This window comes from Anopheles bellator, chromosome 1 (assembly GCF_943735745.2).
Source record: "Anopheles bellator chromosome 1, idAnoBellAS_SP24_06.2, whole genome shotgun sequence".
NCBI classification, from domain to species: domain Eukaryota; kingdom Metazoa; phylum Arthropoda; class Insecta; order Diptera; family Culicidae; genus Anopheles; species Anopheles bellator.
In genome coordinates this window covers 34,326,167-34,347,340 of record NC_071285.1, presented here as the reverse complement: position 1 = coordinate 34,347,340, position 21,174 = coordinate 34,326,167, and the positions used below count along the sequence as shown (strand labels likewise).

The following is a 21,174-nucleotide window of genomic DNA, read 5'->3' as shown; positions in this document are numbered from 1 at the left end:
CATTTCGAAAACACAATTATTTTTCCACTGTTTTTGTTTTATTATCAGAAGGATTGTTCGACTTTTTATTGAATACAGCGTAATCTACAATAGAGTTATCTTTGTTTCACTAACTCTTTAATACTACGTTAATGTTTACTGTTAGTTCTGTTATGTCTCTGGTTTGTTAAATAGTTTTATTACTTCTCAATATTTTTACATCCTTTTTTAACGTTAAATCACATGTAGACGACAAACTTCATTCAGCAATCTGTCGTTACAACTTATTTTATGTTTCGCCGTCACCCGCGATCGCTGTGTGAGTTTTTGCTCTTTGCCTTTACCACACGGATGTGACATGCACTACTGCGCGAAAAGCTGACCGTAACCGTTTGATTGAACTGTTTTCCTCTGCTAGTCTTGATCCGTTCTCTTGTTTGCTCAAGATCTGCCTAGTTCACTTAATCCTGTAGCACTCACTGAAATTCAAAATAATTTCATTACGATGCGTAAAACACCTCACAGTGCGTTACGTACTTTGTGCTGGGAATGGGATTAAGTTGATGTTTGTCATGTTACGCTTCCCGCCCCATGTCGTCGCATTCCCATTTCCCATGTGTTTCGTTTAAAGAACGACTAAATTGCTACTAACGACACGGACGGGAATGAGTTAAAATTAGAAATTAATTTCATCTTAAAGTGCTTTCTATAAATTGTAATCCTAGCTCAATAATAGTATTTACCTCTTCTACAACCACCGGGTTCGAACCAATTTGGTCCGACCATCCGACCGCTGTTAAAGAGTGTTTAAAATCATGGTTTGAATCCGCCATTACATACACACAGAGGCCGACGACGCGAGCGGGGGATTGGGCGTTTGGTATGCGATTATGTACAATTATGCTTCTGTTTCGCATTCTGATCAGAATATCAGCATGGCATGAATGAGAGACATTCTTTTGTGCAGGTTGCAATTCTTCTTCGTGATGATGATAATCATAATAAATATGTTAAGTTTCCGAGCACCGTGGCCGAGCATCTTGCGATGCACATTGTCGCGCGCGAGATTCGTCATTTGTGTGAAAAATACAATATTGAATTGGTTTCTTGTTGATTGGATTGGCTTCACACACAATACTAGCAACCTATAAAATATACAATTCTGATGTAATTGATGCGATGGCCTGACCACCTTCCGTTGCCATTTTTGCACTTTGTAACAGTACAATTTTTCGAAAGCTGCCATTAACTTCAACGCGTAAGGTTTGCGTGTGATTGAGTGAGTGCTGAATGAGGGCAATCGCTAGCATTCGTATCAGAAATACTTTTAACGCGACTTCAGAATCTTATTGACACATATTGGAAGGATGGGAAAATAAAACAGCATTTGCGGGTTACGTAAGTACGGAAGGTGAGTTGAAACATGTCAGTGGAAAAGTTATCTTATGGTCTCATGTGAATGACATTTGTCTGATTTTCGACCGCCAGTTGGACATCAAGCAATACACGCACGCACACAAACACACTCGCATAACTTACGGCAGACTATCGCAAGGACATGTTGTTATCGAAAACGAGTTCGTCATAATACATTTAAAAGAACGCTACAAAACACAAGATCCACGTGTTTCAAGTGGTTTTTAACACAAAAACGTGTGAGTGGGTTTTTGGCCTAACTGAATACATTATTGAGGTGGTTTGCATAGCTGATAAAAATAACATTTTCCAACACCGGCATTACAAACAAATTATTGCAATGCTGATGGACAGGGTAATTTATACACTTAACAAAATACATACACATCGAACGAGGACCACGGCATGGCGTAATATTCCATTCATCCGATCAGAGTTTCACGCTGTGAGTTTTAGAGTAGTGGTTTTGGGTTGTTTATCCGCCGGTCTTTGATATTTAAGCATCATTTTATCTGCAGAAACCTTTAAGGACCGTCGCCAGTCCAGAGACACTCTCGCGCTAACAATTCACCGCGCGAATCAGCTCGTTTAATTTTTGTCCAAAAAAATGCCAAAATTCCCACCGTCACACTCAGCAAACACTTTTCTACGATCTACCGATACGAAGACGACGACATGTCCACCCCACTCCGGCCACTATCAGCCGGTTCTTTGACACTAGCTGAATGTAGTTCACAAAACGATTTATATTCCTTCGTCAGCTTCCAGTTTTGCTTATGAGCACAGATGAAATGCGCCTTGGCGGTACATCCCTGGCTCAGGCAACTAACTACCGCACCGTTATATGAGCAGAACTGACAGCGGTGCCGGCAGCAGTTCCAGATCGCGGCCTCTAGACCTATCACTCTCGTTCCCACCATATGGACACCCGGTGCCCACACTAGACATTCTTCGTGCGTCCACACCTCGTAGGTGTTATCGCCCGCTGTAATCATGCCGTAGAATATGTCTTCCAACTGCTGCCGATGGGCATCTTCACTTTTTTCTTCCTTTAACACCATTACTGAGGACTTGGAAGGGACTTCAGATGGGATTGTCGCGTTGCTCGTGGAGGCGGCATTTTTTCTTTTTCTACCTTTTGACTGAAATCGAAAACAAAAATGATTTTAATAATTATCGAAGTGTGAATGACGATTTTACATGCCGAATTAAAATATCTTACATATATGATTGAATTACATTACAATGACTACGTCACAATTTACACCGTTATGTGGGTTTTTAAATATTATTTTTACTCTTGGAGAAAATCTCTTCAAACAAGCTCTGGTAAGTTTAATTAATCTTTGAAAAATTGGGTACAACTTAATGAACGATTACCAAAATAAACAGCTGACAAATTCGCTTAGCCACTAGTTTTACTGCATTTTCCGAAATAACCATTCCATCATCGACATAACGCAGAACGTGTTAGAAAAGTGGCAATATTAAATCGACAGTAATTAGAAATAAAAGCATAGCTTCAAGAGAAACAAAACTTACGCTTCCCGTCTGCTTCTGTTGCTGTTGCTGCTCGGCCACCCTCCTTTGCTTGGCTTGTTTCGATTCCAATGTCTCACGTGTCCGCTTAACACTAAAGAAGTCCAAGTCCACTTCGCTTTGTTTATACTCATTCGAGTCCGTGCTTATAATGTACGGTCCAAACAGATCACCCAGCCGAAACTTGTGCGGCCCTGTCTTGCAGAACACACACATCCAGCTTGTGTCGGTTGTGTCTGCGTCGTATTTCGTGCTGAGGGTGCTGACGTGCAATCCTCGAATCTTGCTGCGCTCGGAAACGTTGATCGAAGTGGAAAACTTTTTCGCCAATTTGTTCTGTGGCTTTTCGTCATCTTCGTCGTTGATAGGCGCATTAATAACTGTATGGTTACCGTTCGCTTTGACTTGCACGTAAGGCCCCTTGAGCTTGCTATACGTGATGTCTGTACTGCTCGATGGTCCGGCCCAACTCGACGCAGTAGTGACCGCTGCTGATATCCGTTCGCCGCTATTCGGCGCCGCGTTCATCTTTTTGTCCGCTTTGCCCTTCGTTTTCCCGCTTGAACCAAACGCTTTTCCACATTTTCCTTTTCCCTTTGCCAGCGCCTTCAAGCCCATGATTTTCTGTGTATCCGGCTCAAGGAAGGGATTAACCTTGGCCGAATACGCGCTCTTCTTTTTCGGTGCCCTCTTCCGCTTCACGATCGGTGTACTTGTTTCCATGGAATTGGTGCCATTGGCACGTTTTTGTGCTGGCGTCAGTGGTTTCCTTCCGCTGCCAGCAGCAGAAGTTGCACTAGTTTCGGGTGTGACGGATTTGCTGCTTTCTACACTTATTGTTTTGTTCTCCTGCGGCTGCTCTCCTTCGCTTGCGATGGAATCGCACGACAACTGCTTCAACACATCACCATCCGTTACTGCAAAAGATGTTTTATCTTCGGAACGAGAACAAAGATTGGCGGTTTCGTCCACGGGAAGGCAGCCATTGTTGCCACTGACACCGCTTCGCATCTTTCCCTCGATAGGTTTGGTCGATAGTTCAGCCTTTTCTTCCTCGATGCCAGCAAACATTTGTTCCAATTTATTTTCAACCTGCACGGAAAATAAGTTACATTCAAACTGATTTTAAAATGGCAACTGACATTACATTTCAACAAGATAAAACATAAAACTAAAGCGCAAACAAAACGAAATATGAATAATGTTGTAAATATGGTGTTTGATAGCGTAAATAAATCGTTAAACAATCCTATGCAAAACTATTATTCAAATTTTGGTATTTTATACAAAAAGTATAAATCAATGCATCCATTACAGGCTTGAAAATGTAGACTCCTTACCTCCTCATAGCTGCTTTCGGAAGCATTGTCTTTTTCATTCAATTTACCCTTCGATTGGTTCACAGTTGCCGAAGTTTTGTGCTGCGCCAGGGGTCCATTACAATTAGTTTCGCCGGCATTGTGTTCGGTGCCGTTTCCTATGAACGCTGCTTCTCCATGCGCAGTGGATGCCGTGCTAATCATGCTCACATTTGCCGCCACGGATGATACCATTGCAGCAATTTTACCGATGCTTTCATTACAATCCTCCGGCTCAATTTTGCGCACGGATTCGATGGCAGCGGCCACTGTAGCGGCGGCCACTGACAGACCACTTGCCGAAAGAGGGAGCTTAGTACAGGAGTTTGCAAGGGCTGCCGGGGGTACTATCATCGTTTGGGGCGACGAAGCCCTGATAACAGGACTGATGCCGACGTTACTAACGCTGCCGCTACTGAGAGTGCTATTGCTTTGGATGAGGTTTTGTGGCGCTTCGACGAGACCCGCCTGCACGGCGGGAAGGTGATGATCACGGCTCGCGTGAATGCTATTTAATCGACTGCTTTCCGGTAAATCGGTCACTGCAGGATGGCTGTTTGTTACGCCCGGTAAGCACTTGCTCAGAGCATTTATACCTTCGATTGCAAGTGCGGTGATGTCACTGCGTCCTGCAATGTTTGAACGTAGCGGTTCGAGAATGCCATCTATAGCTTTGTGGTCGGGACCGAAAAATGGCTGTCCCTCCTCGTGGTCACTGGCACCGACGCTCGTTGGATTCATTTTGCTCGTTCGCTCTGGTTTCCGCCTTCGCCTTGACTTACTGCAACCACTTGAAGAATCGACTGAATCCTCGTTCGATGTGATGCTATTGTTTGTTGGAGAAGCAGCCGGATTACAGTTAGGTGTAACTGATGTTACAGCGACTCCATTGTTGGATGTTTCCGTCGATTCTACCGAAGTCGATTGTTTCATTTCAGCGTTCAATCTCAGTGGCATGGGCGTATTATTGCAGTTAAGCGAGGGAAAAGCACTGTTAACACAGTCCAGCCCTAACTTTCCTTCTAACGTCGATGACGCGTGCAACAAGTTTGACGCTGGACTGCGACTCCTGTCGGGGCTGTAGCTGGATTGAACTGATGTCCGCTGTGGTGATGCTAGACGGCACATAAAAAAAATTATAGTTGAATTGTGAAACACTTTTTCAGTCAAGTTAAACATACTCCGTTTCGGCGAAACCGGCAAGGAATTGCTATTTTGTATAGCGTGCATGATGAAATCTTTCACCAAATCAGATGAATCTGCCGAAGTTAGATGGGAAAACTACGAAAGCAAAAGATAAAAAATACGCATTAATGTTTGGCATGGAACCTTCGGTTCTTCCCATAAACTTACACAATCGCGGCCGTTTTTACTGTCCATTTCACTGTTTATCTGTTTCGCATCTTTTATAAGCAAACCGCCCGTCATGAAAGAAGCAATATCACTACCAACGCGGCATCCAAGAACTGGGGGAACCCCGAATCCGTTTCCTCCTCCACTGGTAGACCCGTGCGATCCATCATTGGCGGCGTTGCTGAAGTTCGTTGTCGTATTTCCACCCTCTTGTGAACCATACGTTCCTTGTATACAATCCTTGAGCGCAGCAGCAACCGCCGCAGCTGCAGTTGTCGAAGTAGCAGTCGTTGTGGAACACGTGGTAGCAGTCGATTGTATAACACTTGCAGTCGCAGACGGGACAAGATTCGCAGCGGTCGTTGTGATACGTGTAAGATTGCTCCTAAGACCGCAAACGAACGTACAAAGACGGTGAATAACATTATTATACGAAATCGAGCAATGTTCAAGGAAAGGCATGACTTATTACGTGTGATCCGCAGTCGTCGTGTGGACAATGGCAGGAATGTTCGATGGCAGTGTAACGGAAGATGAAGACTGAGGGGGGAGGATTTGCGATACGCCAGAAATGTTGTGCGGATGATTGGCCTTAGGAGACGGCGTGCTGCGGGCGACCGACGAAAGCGAAAGGTCTACCGATCCTAACGGTATACCCACACTAGTACGACCGTATCCTTGTAGTAAAGGATTATTTTCAATACTCTGTGCAAAAAGATATTGAAATTGATTTTCGTAGCGCAAGATAAACAAAAGGATGTGCATACATTCATTAGATTCCCGGTCATCAAATTGTACACTTTATCCTGGTGTGTTGGTGGTGTGTGCCATGTTAAGGGTGATCGAGCCATTGAGCGTTCGCTGGACATGTGCGCTAGTTGCGGTTGCCTCGGCACATAGGATGGTACCTAAAAAGTTTAATCGTATCAAGATCCAGTTCTTCGACTGCGATCTTTGCTCTCGTTACCTGCAAAGGATTCCACGTCGTACTCGGCTGTCCAAGCCGGCCATGAGGAGGATTGTGGCCGGACATTGTTTAGCGTTTTAAATGCTTGCTTATTGATCTGTTGGTGGCGAACATCGAAACGCCTTCGGAACACACGTTGCTTTGACGAACGCTTCGAAATGCGGCACTGCAACGAAGGATGTTTTCCAATAGAAAAACATCTTAATACATTTTACATGCCACAAACAATAGGTGATTCAGAACGGAACACTATTTTCCAGACGAGGAAGCCACGGCCCACTACGAGCATAGTCGGAGTGGAGTAAACCACTAAGCAAAAACTATACAGCTCTTTCACATAAACAACACGGTGAATCCTTGAAACACAAGAAAATCACTTCACTTTTCCCTACCTCAACTAAACGGCAGTGCAACATAAACAAAAGTACGGGCAGCTATTTAATACTGTGAAGAGATCGCTGAAGTTGATGATAGTGGTTGCTCCTGCCGCCCCGCGCAGACCTGTGCTACAATTGGCTTCGCCAACAAGGACATGCCCGGTGATCGTGCTAATTTCCCTACGACACATACTATTTATTCGTTGACGGTTTGCGCTCAACGGCGTACCGATGCTCCTAATGCACAAATTACAGCAAATAGCAGCAAAAAGAGAGCACTATGTAAAAATCGATCTGCAAGCTTATGTTGCTATCTTCGATGGCTGCTTCATGGAGATACACGCATATACACAGGTACGCACGCACCTTTTATCGAGCTGAGGATATGCTGCCCTTGCTTTGCTAGGCCGTTTTGTGGGCTTATGCTATCCGGTGGGCGCGTTGGCAGTGATCACTAATTGCGGGTGTACTATTTTTGCGATGCCGGGACCCTGTTAATTCATTTTCCAGCCACTAACAGAAGAAATGCGTTCGCTTTCTTTTCGTTGCGCTATCTTCTTGCTTTTCGTTGCTCGTTGTTCTTGTTTCTCGTATGGTTTCAGCCGCTTCTCGCAACACACACACACACACACACTATTGCACTCATCCAGCGGCTTATTTTGACAGGACAGCGGCTCAGATACAGCCCGGTGAAAAGCTTACCCAGTACTAATGTATCGGCGGCTATTTTTCGTGCACTGGCGAACGCTGGTTTCGCTTTTCGGCCATTCAAAGAATCCGTTCCGCGTTCAATTGCCGGTCTGATGTCAACAAAAGGGTAAATGTTGGAATGATAAGACAACGTTGGAATGATGAAAGATTTTGCGTAGCATTCTATGATTGTTGGATCACCAATCGTTCCCTGGGACACGTTATAAACCGACACAATGTACCTTACTTTTACAAATCCTTCAGACTGAACAGCAAGCGACCAACGATCTATACGAAACGAACTAAACTAACCTGCCGAGTCGCCGTCTACTGCGTATTATGTTTAGCACCAAACACAAATGTTCGACACACCTTTACGATACTACCATCTTTCTATCTAGCACATAAACAAACTTAACTGGCATAACATAAACTGGCTCCTTGGGTACGGAGTGCCCGAGAACGGAGTAAACATATTGAAATATGTGGCAATAGCAAGTCGCCAAAACTTTCAAGTCTTTAGCTACTACATTAGGATATTTTAATTGTTTACTTTATCCAGGTGGTTTTACCATAGTTTCTGCAAAGCTTTACCTTCGCAATGTTTTATTGTATTCAACACTATGCCGAACAATTCATCCGTTAACTCGTTGGGCGTCTTATTAGCAGTTACTTCTTTCCAATATTCCTCATCTTTCAACAGTTGATACATTTTCATAACTTTGTTCTGAAACTCAGGTATTTCGTAACGCTCGTCGCCGAAACCACCGCGTTTTGCGAGCGTTTCTGCATCCACCGTTAGTAGAAAAACCAAATCCGGCTTCAGCAGTCCAGCTTCTGGTGCTTTACACCATTCGATGTTCAAACCTTTGGCGGCACTAAAAGCAACCCCCGAAAAAGAGTACCGGTCAACAAGAAGATTTACCCCACTGTTTAAATGCTTCTCCATCTCCTTCATCTTTTCCCAGCGGTTTAGTGTAAACATCAGGTGGATTCCTTCATCTGTGAAGTCGTCTTTGCGCGTTAGATAGCCGTTTATCAGTTGGCCACATTGTGTGGAGCGATCCGGAAAGTTCATGAACATTGCCTCGACTCCCGCACTTTTGAGCTTATCGACTGTAGACAAAATGATCATGGAAAGAACTTGAAGGGGCTTCATTTCCGCCACAGCACGATGCATACTCACCCAGTAGTTTACATTGAGTAGTCTTTCCAGTGCGATCGCATCCTTCGAAAACGATCAATGCGCCACGTTTGGGGATTGGTTGAGACATCGAGTTAAAAGATTGCTTTATCCGCGTGCTTTCGGAGTAATGGCGCAAAATTTGAAGCAAAACATTGGGCCGCGACATTTTCAACATCAAATCAACTTTCTGACCATGACACCTAAACGTTGACCCGGTAAATGTACTAAACGAAGGTCGGCTGAAATGTGCACTTTTAGTTTCACCCGCTCTGCCGATTATTCTCTCACTAACAAGAAAAGTGTTGTGTGCTAGGAAATGATTAATGATTGCTCCAAACAAACCAAGCTCCAAACCAAGCTCCAAATGAAGGAGTTGTCAGGTTCGAAGAGGCATTATACGTGTGTACATCTTTCATAGGGTAAAATGACGTGACGTTTTGTGTTGTGTTTTTTGTTGTAGAAAACGAGGTGTAATCGAAAACGATTCTGTTTCGCGTTCGCGTTTCTATACCGGGTGAACAATATTTTACTTACATTAGACACAAAATGAGTGCTAAGAAGTATTTGAAAATGCCGCAGCAGCAACCTACGCAGCCGGCGGCTAAAACGGAGAAAGAGGAGCAGCTTTGGAATGCACTGAAAAGACACATTATGCGAGAACGCGAGCGAAAAAAACAAGGTAACGCTACTTGAAAGAATTGTCTGAGAAGCGCGATTCGTGATTTTATGTACTTTTTCACCAATATACGGAACCGAAACTCGGTCGATATAGAACTACAAGCGGAAGTAGAAGAGGAACGTCTCCGCAGAGAGCGCGAGGAGCGCGAAAAACAGGATGTGATGACTTTGGGTGAAACAAAAGAACAGATTTTAATTCTTGAGAAAAATCTTGAAAATTTGCGCAACGAGAAGCAGCAACTCTTCCTGCAACTGAAGAAAGTATTGAATGAAGATGACAACAGGAAACGGCAAATGAAGGAGTGAGTATTTCCGGAGCTTAGGTGTTGGGCACGATAGGGAGAACTAAGAAAGTTGACCGGTAGTTTCATCCACGGCTTTCGCTTTTTACAGGGAAATGATGGCAATACAAAACAATCCGCAACAAATATTCTTACCACAACGCAATATTCTGCCTCATCAGCAACACTTGATACATAAAGTGAGTGTGTCTTATGCCGTCATAGCTTATCCGTATTTCAAGCATCCAGTTCATGTTGCGATTCTTTTAGGGCAATCCGCAGGTAAATGTGGCGAAACGCGCGCACAGTCCCTCGTCACCTCAGCACCTGCAGGGCTACTACAAGCAGCCAAATCCCAACAATCAACCCTATCCTTCGCCGCAAAGTAAGTACAGGAATCGAACAGTTGTCTTTCAAGGAATTTACACCGGCCAGCGGAATACTGTGCACCTTGGCAGCATTCTGGATTCGCATAGCTTACTAAAAGGAATCGTATCAGTATCACTCGTCGTCATAATTCGAAACTGAAATTCAAATCTTTATTAATTATTGCATTCGTTTTGCCATTTCATAACTTATCTCAACAGTTTTCGTTTCTAGCTACCTTCATTTCCAAACGGCGTCCCCTCTATATCCCGGATGGCTCGCTACAAGGCGGTTTTACAATGTATAGTTTTGTGTTTAAAGCGTTTTACGATTCACTTTAGAAACGAAACTACCTTTAATAGGTTTGCTTTTTATAGTTTGCACCATTCATTTTCTACGCCATGAGTCTGTGCGCGCAGTTTTGCGATAAAACTATTCAGGCGATTGCTCAATTGCGTTCTACTAAACGTTTTGCTCAGTTTTGATTTCTAATCGTTTCCTTTTTTTCTCTTTCTCTCTCCAACCTTTTTTTTCTTTTTTTCTATTCTTTTACGGACACTACCCGTATCTATTTATCGAATAATTTGAAACGTTTAAATGATAACAGAGATCGAGGAGGGTAGACGGGGCGGTGAAGTGGCCCGTGCCGTTTTATGGAACAGTGAGTTGAATTCAATTTATTACCCTGATACCTTTTGTAAATTTTATTTCATGTATTATTTATATTTACTTTGATATTGTTAGTCAATGCACCGTGAGTGGGATTTGAAACATACATACATGTACATTAACATTCAAAGTACATGGATACAGTTGTTCCAAAGTTTGGTTTTGTGCAAGCAAAGCCGATATTATTAGCTTTTAGTTATTATTTTGTCCAGAGTACAATTTATTTATTTCTACACTAAATTATAGCTTTGAATTGCATCCATTCCGTTTTGTCCGAAATTCGTTCTCCGATACGGAGAGGGCTTGTATAAATTTTTTTTAAACTTAAAAAAGTACTATTTTGGTTCTCTTATTGCTCAAGTTCTTCCAATTTTCTTGTTATTATTTACTTTTCTTTGTGTGCAGGTACTAATTGTGCTTATGTGCGTGAGACGAATAACCTTTCTTACCATTGCTTTCGTACTTGTTTCGCATTTCTTATAATTTGATTGGTACTTTCCTTACTAGTCGGTCCAGTTGTTTGTAACAACTGATTAAAAAGCCTCTTTGAATGTTGCGGTGACTGGAACCGACTAGCTAGATTTATTTCAATTTTCTTTTGGTGTTTGCGTATCCTTCTGCACGAGCAAAATACAAGCCGCACTCGCGTCTAACATATCCCGTTTCCGTCCTGTGCTTTTTCCTTGGTTTATTTTATAAGCCACAGTAGTTAACATCGTTGGGTATAAATATTTATTGAAAGACGATGGCTTATGCATTCTCCATTTCAACAAGAACACGGTAATCAAAGGGGAATATTTACCTTTCATTACTTTTCTTCTAATAACGTATAATAAGCCATTGTTGCTCAGTATGTTGTATAAATTGCTGTAGCTTTGGAGCTCAGGAGTGATCGAAAATGTCTTCTGTTCCTTCCTTTTCGTTTTCGGCTGATGCAGTTGATTTGCGCCCCAGGTTGGCAAACTCAAACGTTCCTTCTATTGCGGAATAATGCCAATCAGATCGATTTCAAGTGTGTTCAGTACTTGTATAATTTGTTTCACTATTATAATAATTTATCAATCGGTCTGTTAAGAGCTTCCCAATTCGATACTTTCAGTACTAGGGTTGTAATATCGAATTAGTTTTGCGAAGTGTCGGATCTTTATATGATTTGTGCAATCATTTTTGATATTCTCACCACAGTTAGAGTGAAACAGCTTTTATGATTAATAAAAAAATAAATGAGCGTTTTTAAATCGCATGATAAGGATGGGGGTTAGTAATACTAGAAAACATTCTTCCGAAATCGCTCAAAAACGTGTTTTGCTAAAATCTAAGTATGGCGCTATTAAAAGGTCTTTAATTGTTTGTACTGGTCATTGGAATGGTAGGAAGAATATACAGTCTATCTATTGTTATATAAATATAAGGTGAAGTTAATAGTGGAGCTCTAGTGCTGTTAAAACAGGTACACACCCACCGACGGGATTGTTGCAAAACTCATACCTACAATGTTGGCAATGTTTAAGTACGGCCTTTCTATCGTTTCACTCCAAAATCGTATCACAATTGTTCATGCAGTTTAACGATAGTACATATTTTGGTTAAATTTGAGTATCATTCTATGATATCTCAACTAAAAACACCCGAGATCAACGAAAACACTTGCACATTAGGACTATTCTTAATAGTGTGGTATTCTTTGTCGTAACTGGTCACTGCCACTGTAAAAAGAGCCAACAGATGGCATAACCTTTATTTCGCACAACTAATCATATCAACACCACGTTAATATAAAAATGTACATGTGACTGTATCAATCGCAATGCGATTTAATCATTTCTAGTTTCAAATATCAAGCAATGCAAATCTTACTCGCACTCGTCCGAAACGGGCAACGTTTCACCACGTTTTTCCGAACATTCCCACAAGACGGAATTTTTGTAAAAATCCTAACACATTCTAATCTATAGTTTCTTGGGAAATTTCAATCGACGCTTAATAATAATTGCTGTTTTTTGTTTTGTTTGTTGTCTAATTTACAATGATGATCGTGTGTAAAATGCTAGTGTGCAATAGTCCAAAAGATCTTTCATAAGTACGGCATAGTCCGTATAGGCATACAGAAAAGATGCAATTTGGTATAATACGTAAACATGCGCTTTACTATGAATGTGTGAGTGAATGTTTTGTTAATTTTAAAGTAACGATAGTTCAAACGAACATATAGAACCTTAGAGGAACTGAAATAACTACCAAGTCATTCACGCTGTTCGAATAAAATTGTTTCCTAACTCTGCTTTCCAGAATCGCAATACTGTCCCCCAGTTGGGTTTTATCCGGCAACACCGCCCTCCAATCCGCAAGATGGTCGGCAACCGCAGCAGATTCTTTATCCGTATCAGAACAATTTAACGCTACCAATGCGTCAATTCCCAATGGACATGCCAGCCCAACAACAACCAGGTCCAGCACCGGTACAATCATCCAAACCCGATCCACAAGTAGTGAGTGGGAAGCCGGGTCTTCCGCAATCGGCACAGGCCAATATATACCACATTAACATGGACCAGGCTGTGGTAGCCGCGGCAGCCATGCATGGTCAACCACCGTCAGTTCAGGGGCAACCACTAAAAACTATCACCATCGAAAAGATTGCTCCCGAACGGATTGTTCCGTACCACATAGAGCTAGCGAAACATGATGAACGTAAGGATTTGCGACCGTCGCAAGCACCTCAGCCTGGCACGCAATCTGGTTCCACAGGGCCACACCTACCGGAAGGTATCGTGTATGCTCCTGGTCTACGTCCAGGTGCAATTCAAATGCACACCATTGCTACAAATCAGCAAGTAAGCGCCATTGACTTATCCAAGTATAGCTGAAAGAGTATTTGTTAACGCTTGAATATACTTACGAATAACAATATCTATGGCGCTTTGGCATAATCAATCCTATCGTTTGCTGTAATGTTCTATACTTTAATATTTTCGTTTTATTCTAACCCACCTTTTGTATTTTAATTCTTAATTTTTGCTTTTACTATTTTCGCTTGCCTTCGTTCATATTTAATACCGCATATTTCTTTTAAGTCTCACTTTTGTTTTGGCTTATATTCATCACGTTTAATTAGCGATGTCAACGACGTGAACTTTAGTAATTGACAATTGCCTCTAGAGGAACATGCACCAACATTTCTTTGGTCTGTGGGAAGGTAACATTATTTAGTAGGATTTCGTTTGATCCGGTTTAATTGAGAATCGGTTGATACATGATACACACATGGTTTAAGTACACGAAATAAAAAAGTAATCTCTGTAACGACTTACACTGCACAGCACATACACTTCACTTTGAATCATTTTCTTTTATGTTTTATGGGCAACTTGTTTAAATCATCGCAAGCATAACGAGTATAGCGTAATGCACCCTTTATTCATGTAACCTTTGAAAACAACTGCCAAAAGCAACGACAAGTTATTTTTCTATTGCGACGTTTAGCTCCCGAAGGGTGGAAGCATTACACAAGGTTACCCCCCGGTCAGGCCGCCGCCAATCACCAATCCCCAGCAGCAGCCGTCTTCTCAGATGCACTACAATCGACAACGCTACTAGTGGTACGCAATGCTACTTTTGGGGGCATTTGCGCAACGTCTGCTGGTGGTGGTCGAAGGAGCAGCAAACTGGTCCCGTTCTCTGCGAACCCTGTCGGCCGTAGGCTAAGCAAACATTTTTATTTTAACGAAAAGAAATAAATAAATGTTTTGCAGTACGTGTGCTGCCAACAGAATCTGCATTAAGAAATATTTGTTGAATGGAAATGCCATTGTTTTATTGTGATTGGAGCAAATTCATTGCAAATTGCACTGGAGTGCAGTATAGTGAACACGTTTGCTTGTTTGTTTTGTTCATTTATTAAGCCAAACTTTTCACAAATAAATAAGTCCGTCGAGGAGAAGAAAAACTACAAAATACATGACACTGCCCTAAATAAATGCATGTGCTTTTCTGCCTTTGCGAAATGCCTATATCGAAACGCCAACATGATTGGCGATTGTTTTTGATTATTAACATTGTATTGCCCATTGTTTTAAATCACTTGGTGTGGAGCACCGATAACTTTTTAGCAAGTCCTGTCCAGTATTCACGTTACTGGGGTTTGCATGGAGAGTTTGTTCCTTTGGGTGGTTGTTTAGATTTATTCCAAGCAGCGCAACAGCATGAAGGAAAAGTCTCTCCCTTTAACAGTTTCTTATCCTTATCCATCGTTTGTCCGCCAGTTGGCTAGCGCCGTGTAAATCACGCCCTTTATTACTCGTCAGGTATGGCAAAACACAACACCAATTGTGTTTTACTGTAATAGATAAGGATAAATCGTGAGTCGTGAACCAATGGCATGTTGCAGATTCCGCGCAATTTTCCTATCGATAAGTGTAACTTTACTGTTATTGTTATTCAGTGCAATATGGTAGATTTGATCGTACATTTCTTTGAAAACATTGCTTAGATTTTTCATTTTCTTCGTTATTTAATTTATTAATTGTTCAATTGTTTACAACAACGTTTTGTATCAAAGATCTAAATTAAATGTGAATAGCAAACATACCTTGAAATCTCTTGTGTACGACTGCCTTGCCAATTTTTCTGGTAATTATCGCCATCGTGTTAGATGTTATGGCATTGCATAAATTCGCCGTGAAATACTGGTGCTAAGTTCATATGAAAGATACTATGTAGACGCTAATATCTCTTTCTAGCTTTAACGAGGCTAATACAAAGTTTATTTTGCAATTACAAGATTTTGTGACTCTATGTCCAGACGACTTACTAGGAAAAAGTAAGATTTGTAGAAAATATAACAGCGTCTAATCCGTTATGTTTGCCGTTTTTGAAGGAAGATGGAAAAGGTAGACGCAATGCTTCAACAATTACTTTCATTGTTCCTTCAAGTGAAGAAAACGGGATGGGTGTTAATACTTTATAGCTACTCGTTGGCATCAGGCGTTCACTGGGTCATCAATAAAACCTACTTGGTACTATGCCATATATGTTGGATATCGTTATCGTTTTGTTTAAGTAAATAAATGCGCACGAATTGATTGTTGGTTTTCTAACAGCTATCATGCTCGCGCTATCATTATTTTGTTTGTTGGGATTAAATGCAACTGTTTACCTTAGCATCCTCACGAGTTTCGTGTGAGCCAGACTGATAACCTATGGTAAATTCTACGGGTATTCGATTAAAAAAAAATCTTGTAAAACACGTACGCTTAACTTCAAAGCTATTCAAACTCGTGTTGCTGTCTATATCTTCTAAATTATTGCGGATCATTGAGGATAAAATTGATATTCCATTTTTAGTATCTCATCGTTCTTCAACATACTAAAAAAAAGTCCATTACGACCGCGAGCTGTTGTTTGCCATATGTTTTTGGTGGCGCTATGTCGTACACTCCCAAATTTTAATGTCAAGCCATAAGCATCGTACATTATTCATTATAATCATTATAATCATTTACAATGCATACAAATCAACCCCGACTGTGGATGTATACTGTCAGGTTAGTTTCGTGCTGGTTTCGTGTAAGTTAAAGCTAGCATTGCTTGCATAAATTTGCATTTGCTTGGGTTTATACATTTTATATTTAGCCTGAATGACGGACTTTTCATGTCGGTCGTAACGGGTTTTATTACGCTAAATGGCCTGACGCAATATGCTGGCTACATATCAGTTCTTGAAGACAGAAACGTGAAGTTGAATCAACATACTAATTCTATACTTTTTAAGCGTAGCCAATGCCTATTGTAGAATTGCAGCACATTCAAAAGCTAAATAATATTAAGACTATACAGAATTGATGTTCTGTCTCTTAAAACAAGTTCGTCCTAGACCAGCCGTATAATTTTTAGATTACAAAGGGTTGCATTTAAACTGTTGATTTGACTCACAAAATGACATCTCAGTAACGTTCTTTTTTGCATCAGACAATTTTGAATTTGAAAAAATGTATTGCTCAAACACATTCCTCCAGCCATAGACGTGAACGAATCGAAATACTTTGACTTGATACCCTGAATAGAACGCTAAAAGTTTTTACAAGGTCACAACCAACCAAAGACATTGTTTAAAAGTGTTCGTGGACAGGAAAGTTTGCTCGCCGTTATTTCTTCGCCGTGTTCCTATCTTCCATTGCTTCATAGTGTGCAGTATTCCACCAGACTGGGAATGGTTTTTAGCAGCTCGTCGATGTTTTTTTCGCGTAAATGGACAATCATTGCTTCGCTTGATCCGTGCAGTTGCTTCACGAAGGTTTGCATATTTTCCACAATTTCTTTCGTCATCGACTCACCATTCAACGTAATTTGTTCAGCCAATTTTCCGCCTACACCGGCTTCTATTAGCAGTTGATCCAAATCGGTACCTTCGTTTGTGGAACTTTGGTTGTGAAAAACTGTGGTCAGAATGCTGAGCGCAATCAGGGCCTCGTTCTGCATTACTAGATGTGTTGACGCCAGCATACCGACCATGCTAGCGACGGCTCCATCAATCGCAACGAATTTTCGCAATCCCGTAACGTCCATCACTGTTTCGTTGTCTTTCCGTCGGTACGCGTGCTTGATCAGCCACGCCATAAGTCGCAACGATTCACCTAATACACCCGTAAACTCGGAAGTTTGACTCCAGTAGACCAGTTGCTTGACTAGTTTTTCATTTTGTAGCAATTCTGAAGCCAGTTTTTCTGTTATTGTAAGACAGTATGGAAAAAGAAACAAGAAACAGAAGGTAATTCAAAAATCTGGATGGTAGAGAAAACATGCAAAGACCATTGAACAACCGAAATGTCTTGGCTTGGCGAAAGTCCTTCTATTTTATTTTAATTTTCCATGAAAACGATTTAAGCACAAGAATAAAAGTATGCCCAAACGTCACGAACTAAGCAAAATATGGAGCAAACCGAAAATGCTGTGCTCGTCATTCTGTCCTTAATGGAACGGTGAGTAAATTGCATACGACTTAAAGAAAATCTCTTACCTTGTCCATCGACAGTCATCCGCAATGTTCCAAGCAGCTTAAACACAACTGGCGCCTGATGTATTTCGAGCATTGGCAAGATGACGTCCACGAGTCCCGCTTCTATGACGGCTGCCTTGTTTGGCTTTGGGATGACCAAATTTTTCAACGTACTCAACAGTGCATGCTGTAGAGTCATCTGATGCTCGGTGCCATTGTTCTTAGCCAATATAGCTGTGTTGTGTAGGAATAGCTTGATCATACGATGCTCTTATTCAAATTTTAAGCCTAGTACTTACACAAGAGTTTGTGCATGATCCTATTTTCGACCATATTGATACAGTGGCTGTCAGATCGGGCAAAATTGCCGAGGGCGAGTACACCGGTCGTAAGTAATTCCACGTCGTACGAGTCAAGCCAATCTTCCATGTACTTCAACAATGGCGTCGTGTAGAGGAAATGCATCGATTTGTCTAAAACAAAACACACAATCAGTTTCATCCTTCGCCACTTTTCGTCCACCTTCTGTACCTCCGGTCAATATGAGCACTACCAAATCACAAGCCAGCTTCATCAGCACGCGAGCTTCGTCGGTATTGGCGAACGTTTTGTACTTTTCCAACAGCTGATAGATCGTTTCACACAATCCTTCCTCCGCAAGCAGCAACTTCACATCGTCATTTTGCGCCTCGTAGTGCAGGAGGGCCAAACAGGATTCGGCAATGTCCGGGTTGGTACACTTGGCCAACAGTTTCGCGATGGTGCGATTGAGAGAGACTGGAAAGCACAAATCACTAATCTGCTCGGTGAGTATGCTCAACGGTGGCAACAGGCTGAGCAACAGTTCCTCGTGCTTGTCCACATCGACCAAGCATCGGGTCAGGATGCACTCCAGCTTGTCGATCACTTTCAATTCGATTGCCCGCTCTGCCAGGTCGTCGCTGCCCAGGAGGTAATTCGAAATCAGACCACAGCGAACACGCACAAACTGCTCTCGGTCTTCGTCGTCCGTGTCTATATCGTAATCGAGCAGTGCGAAAATACGCTCGTCGGCACCGAGCTCTTTTATGATGTTACGCGCATCGTCATTCGCATAGCAAATGTTCCCCAAAGCTCGGGCAAGCTGGGTGCATAACTCAAGAGCGACAACGTCTGCCGAGTTTTCCTTGGAGCTTGGAACGCACAGCAAATCCGTCAGCCGTCGAATTACGTCTTGGTGGGAGAACTTTGCACGCTGATTGTCTGTTTTGGCCACTTCTGCAATACACCGGGCGACCTGAATGTGCACCTTGCTGTCCTCGACCCGTAGCAGTTCCAGAAGATCGTTTTTGATGTCATACTTATCACAAAGATTCGTCTCAGCGTCTGAAATTTTTTTCAGAAGGGGCAGCGCCCGTTCAGGACACCTTTCCAAGGTTGCATTCTTAATTCCGGCAATGATATCGTCCATTTCTGCTGCTGTTAAAAAAATGAGAGAAATTGTGTTAATACGAGTTTTCACAATGCACGATTTTGCTTAACGCTCTTGTGTCGTTACTTTTGTGGGGGGATAAAACTATCACGAGCTACATTTGAACAGGCCACGGCCATGTGTTGGGATAGTTTATTTAGAGCTCTGATGCTCAATATGCTCCCTCGATTCGTAATCAAACTTAATTATAAACATTGGGGTCTCATAGAGCTTCTGTTCATAGGGAAGCAGCAGGCCAAGCACTAGCATCGGAGAAATATGCAAATGAAGCACTGAGGCGAAGAACGCTAACGTTAAATCCCTCGTGGGTGGAGTGTGTTCATGTATCACACAGTTTTTTATCGATCCACGAAGGATCGCTCTGAGGCAGTAATGTGTTGTTGCTGTGGCTTTGGCGTTACCTTCTATCATTATAGTTGGAGTTTTCGGTGTCTGCTGGATGTTCTGTGGATATGCGCACAAACCCACTCCCTACTTCATTTAGGCTGTTGAGCAGTTGGTCCTGATGCAAGATATTTCACGGGAGAAGATAAACAACTGATGCACAAGCTTGAGGTAGAATTAAAATGCCTTTAACCGGGTTCTTCGCCAATCAATCTCCAAAACACAGCAAGCACACTCACACATGCGGCGCGCGCGTGTGAGTGAAATTTTTCGATTTCGAAAGATTTTTCGAAGAGCTGCATTTTTAAATATTATTCCGGGCTGTTTACGAACGGCGGAAAACGAAAAATATTATGGCCTAATCGAGCACGAAAATGGCACCAATTGTTTATGTTCACTCTGGATAGTATTAAAAAAACTCTAATATCAAGCAATGTACAAATTGTAGCGACAATTTTCTTGCGTGGATTCCGACCATTTCCACCAGCTACCATTCGAAACAGTTGTCAAAACGGTGCTGACGTTGGCCACGTAATCTGTCATTTCGGTCAGATTTCTCGAACAGTTCGCATCAGGTCCGTTTCGTCCGTGCAGAAATTCGTGAAGGTGGCGATTTTTCCTTTGCATTGTGTGACACATTTTCACGAAATAAACGATTTGAGCCTCGGAACTTACCATTCGTCGGTAGCCGAAAACAAAACGTAAGCATCCGTGTTTTGCAGGCTGGAATTGGTTCGTCACAATAAACGAACCCCATTGTCGATCGAAGCACAAACGTCACGAAAAGGTGGAGTGTGTATGCAAATTATATCTTTGTAGAGGAAGAGAAGTGTTTCGGTGCGTGGATCGAAAGGTATCGCCACGAAAACGGCCAGCATTTGATGAGTTTTGGTGTGGCGTTTCTTCCGACGAATGAATGTTATTAAGGATCCTGGGAGTGCAGCAATGATTGGCCCGTGCTGTTGGGAGCACGGTTGAGTTGAACGTGAATTGTGTGACCGAATCGTTCGTGTATGTGTTTCACCCTTTCGAAGCTGTTACGAGAAACGTGAAGGCCTAATTGAACGTGGTGTGCACAGCAAATGGAAAAGCGTTTCCTGGGATTTGCGTGATTCAGTGTGTGGTGAACCAATTGGTTAATTTGGCCCTGCTTCAAGTTGCAAAATTCAATCATCACAATAGTCCAATTAAACAAGGATTAGAAGGTTTGCAGTGTTAAACTTACGCACTTCGAGAGGTTTCGCTTAACTAAGGGAAACCTCTCAAACACGTTGAAGAAACTGGTGGTACACGTAGTTCGTGGAATTCGCGTTGCATTTGTATTGTTTAGGAAAGGAAGAGTTTTCCGCTGCCGTCCGTCCGTCATTATCTAGGTCATTAACATCGGAACGAACCTTGATAGTATTCTGTCCTTCAACTGTTTGACCAAAAGCTATGAACATGATCACGTATTTTTCGATGCTTCA

At 42.1% G+C, this 21,174-nt stretch overlaps 4 protein-coding genes across 5 annotated transcripts; 1 reads left to right on the top strand and 3 right to left on the bottom strand.

Moving 5' to 3' along the window:
• Positions 1 to 150: 150 nt before the first annotated feature.
• On the bottom strand, positions 151 to 6,678 carry LOC131215478 (uncharacterized protein CG5098). The gene is made up of 8 exons (XM_058209868.1): positions 6,613 to 6,678; positions 6,413 to 6,553; positions 6,118 to 6,350; positions 5,646 to 6,030; positions 5,474 to 5,573; positions 4,275 to 5,407; positions 2,938 to 4,026; positions 151 to 2,537 (listed from the first exon to the last, which is right to left on the bottom strand). The coding sequence occupies exons 1-8, from the start codon at positions 6,676 to 6,678 to the stop codon at positions 2,049 to 2,051; spliced, it is 3,636 nt and encodes a 1,211-aa protein (XP_058065851.1). The 3' UTR covers positions 151 to 2,048.
• A 1,569-nt stretch (positions 6,679 to 8,247) lies between these two features.
• LOC131216645 (thymidylate kinase) lies at positions 8,248 to 9,110 on the bottom strand. The gene is made up of 2 exons (XM_058211194.1): positions 8,866 to 9,110; positions 8,248 to 8,795 (listed from the first exon to the last, which is right to left on the bottom strand). Exons 1-2 carry the CDS (start codon positions 9,038 to 9,040, stop codon positions 8,248 to 8,250), a joined length of 723 nt encoding a protein of 240 aa, XP_058067177.1. The 5' UTR covers positions 9,041 to 9,110.
• Positions 9,111 to 9,346: 236 nt separating this feature from the next.
• Positions 9,347 to 14,562, top strand: LOC131216264 (G protein pathway suppressor 2). The gene is made up of 7 exons (XM_058210710.1): positions 9,347 to 9,544; positions 9,638 to 9,845; positions 9,937 to 10,024; positions 10,095 to 10,209; positions 10,798 to 10,851; positions 13,149 to 13,693; positions 14,343 to 14,562. The coding sequence occupies exons 1-7, from the start codon at positions 9,412 to 9,414 to the stop codon at positions 14,454 to 14,456; spliced, it is 1,257 nt and encodes a 418-aa protein (XP_058066693.1). The 5' UTR covers positions 9,347 to 9,411; the 3' UTR covers positions 14,457 to 14,562.
• Positions 14,563 to 14,766: 204 nt separating this feature from the next.
• Positions 14,767 to 20,441, bottom strand: LOC131206506 (GTPase-GDP dissociation stimulator vimar). Of its 2 annotated transcripts, none has more exons than XM_058199120.1 (5): positions 20,384 to 20,441; positions 18,385 to 19,311; positions 18,153 to 18,326; positions 17,875 to 18,087; positions 14,767 to 17,581 (listed from the first exon to the last, which is right to left on the bottom strand). In XM_058199120.1, exons 1-5 carry the CDS (start codon positions 20,415 to 20,417, stop codon positions 17,037 to 17,039), a joined length of 1,893 nt encoding a protein of 630 aa, XP_058055103.1. In that variant the 5' UTR covers positions 20,418 to 20,441; the 3' UTR covers positions 14,767 to 17,036. The 2 variants fall into 2 exon arrangements, with proteins under 2 accessions (XP_058055103.1, XP_058055183.1); XM_058199200.1 differs by lacking the exon at positions 20,384 to 20,441 and adding an exon at positions 19,726 to 19,880.
• Positions 20,442 to 21,174: the final 733 nt, after the last annotated feature.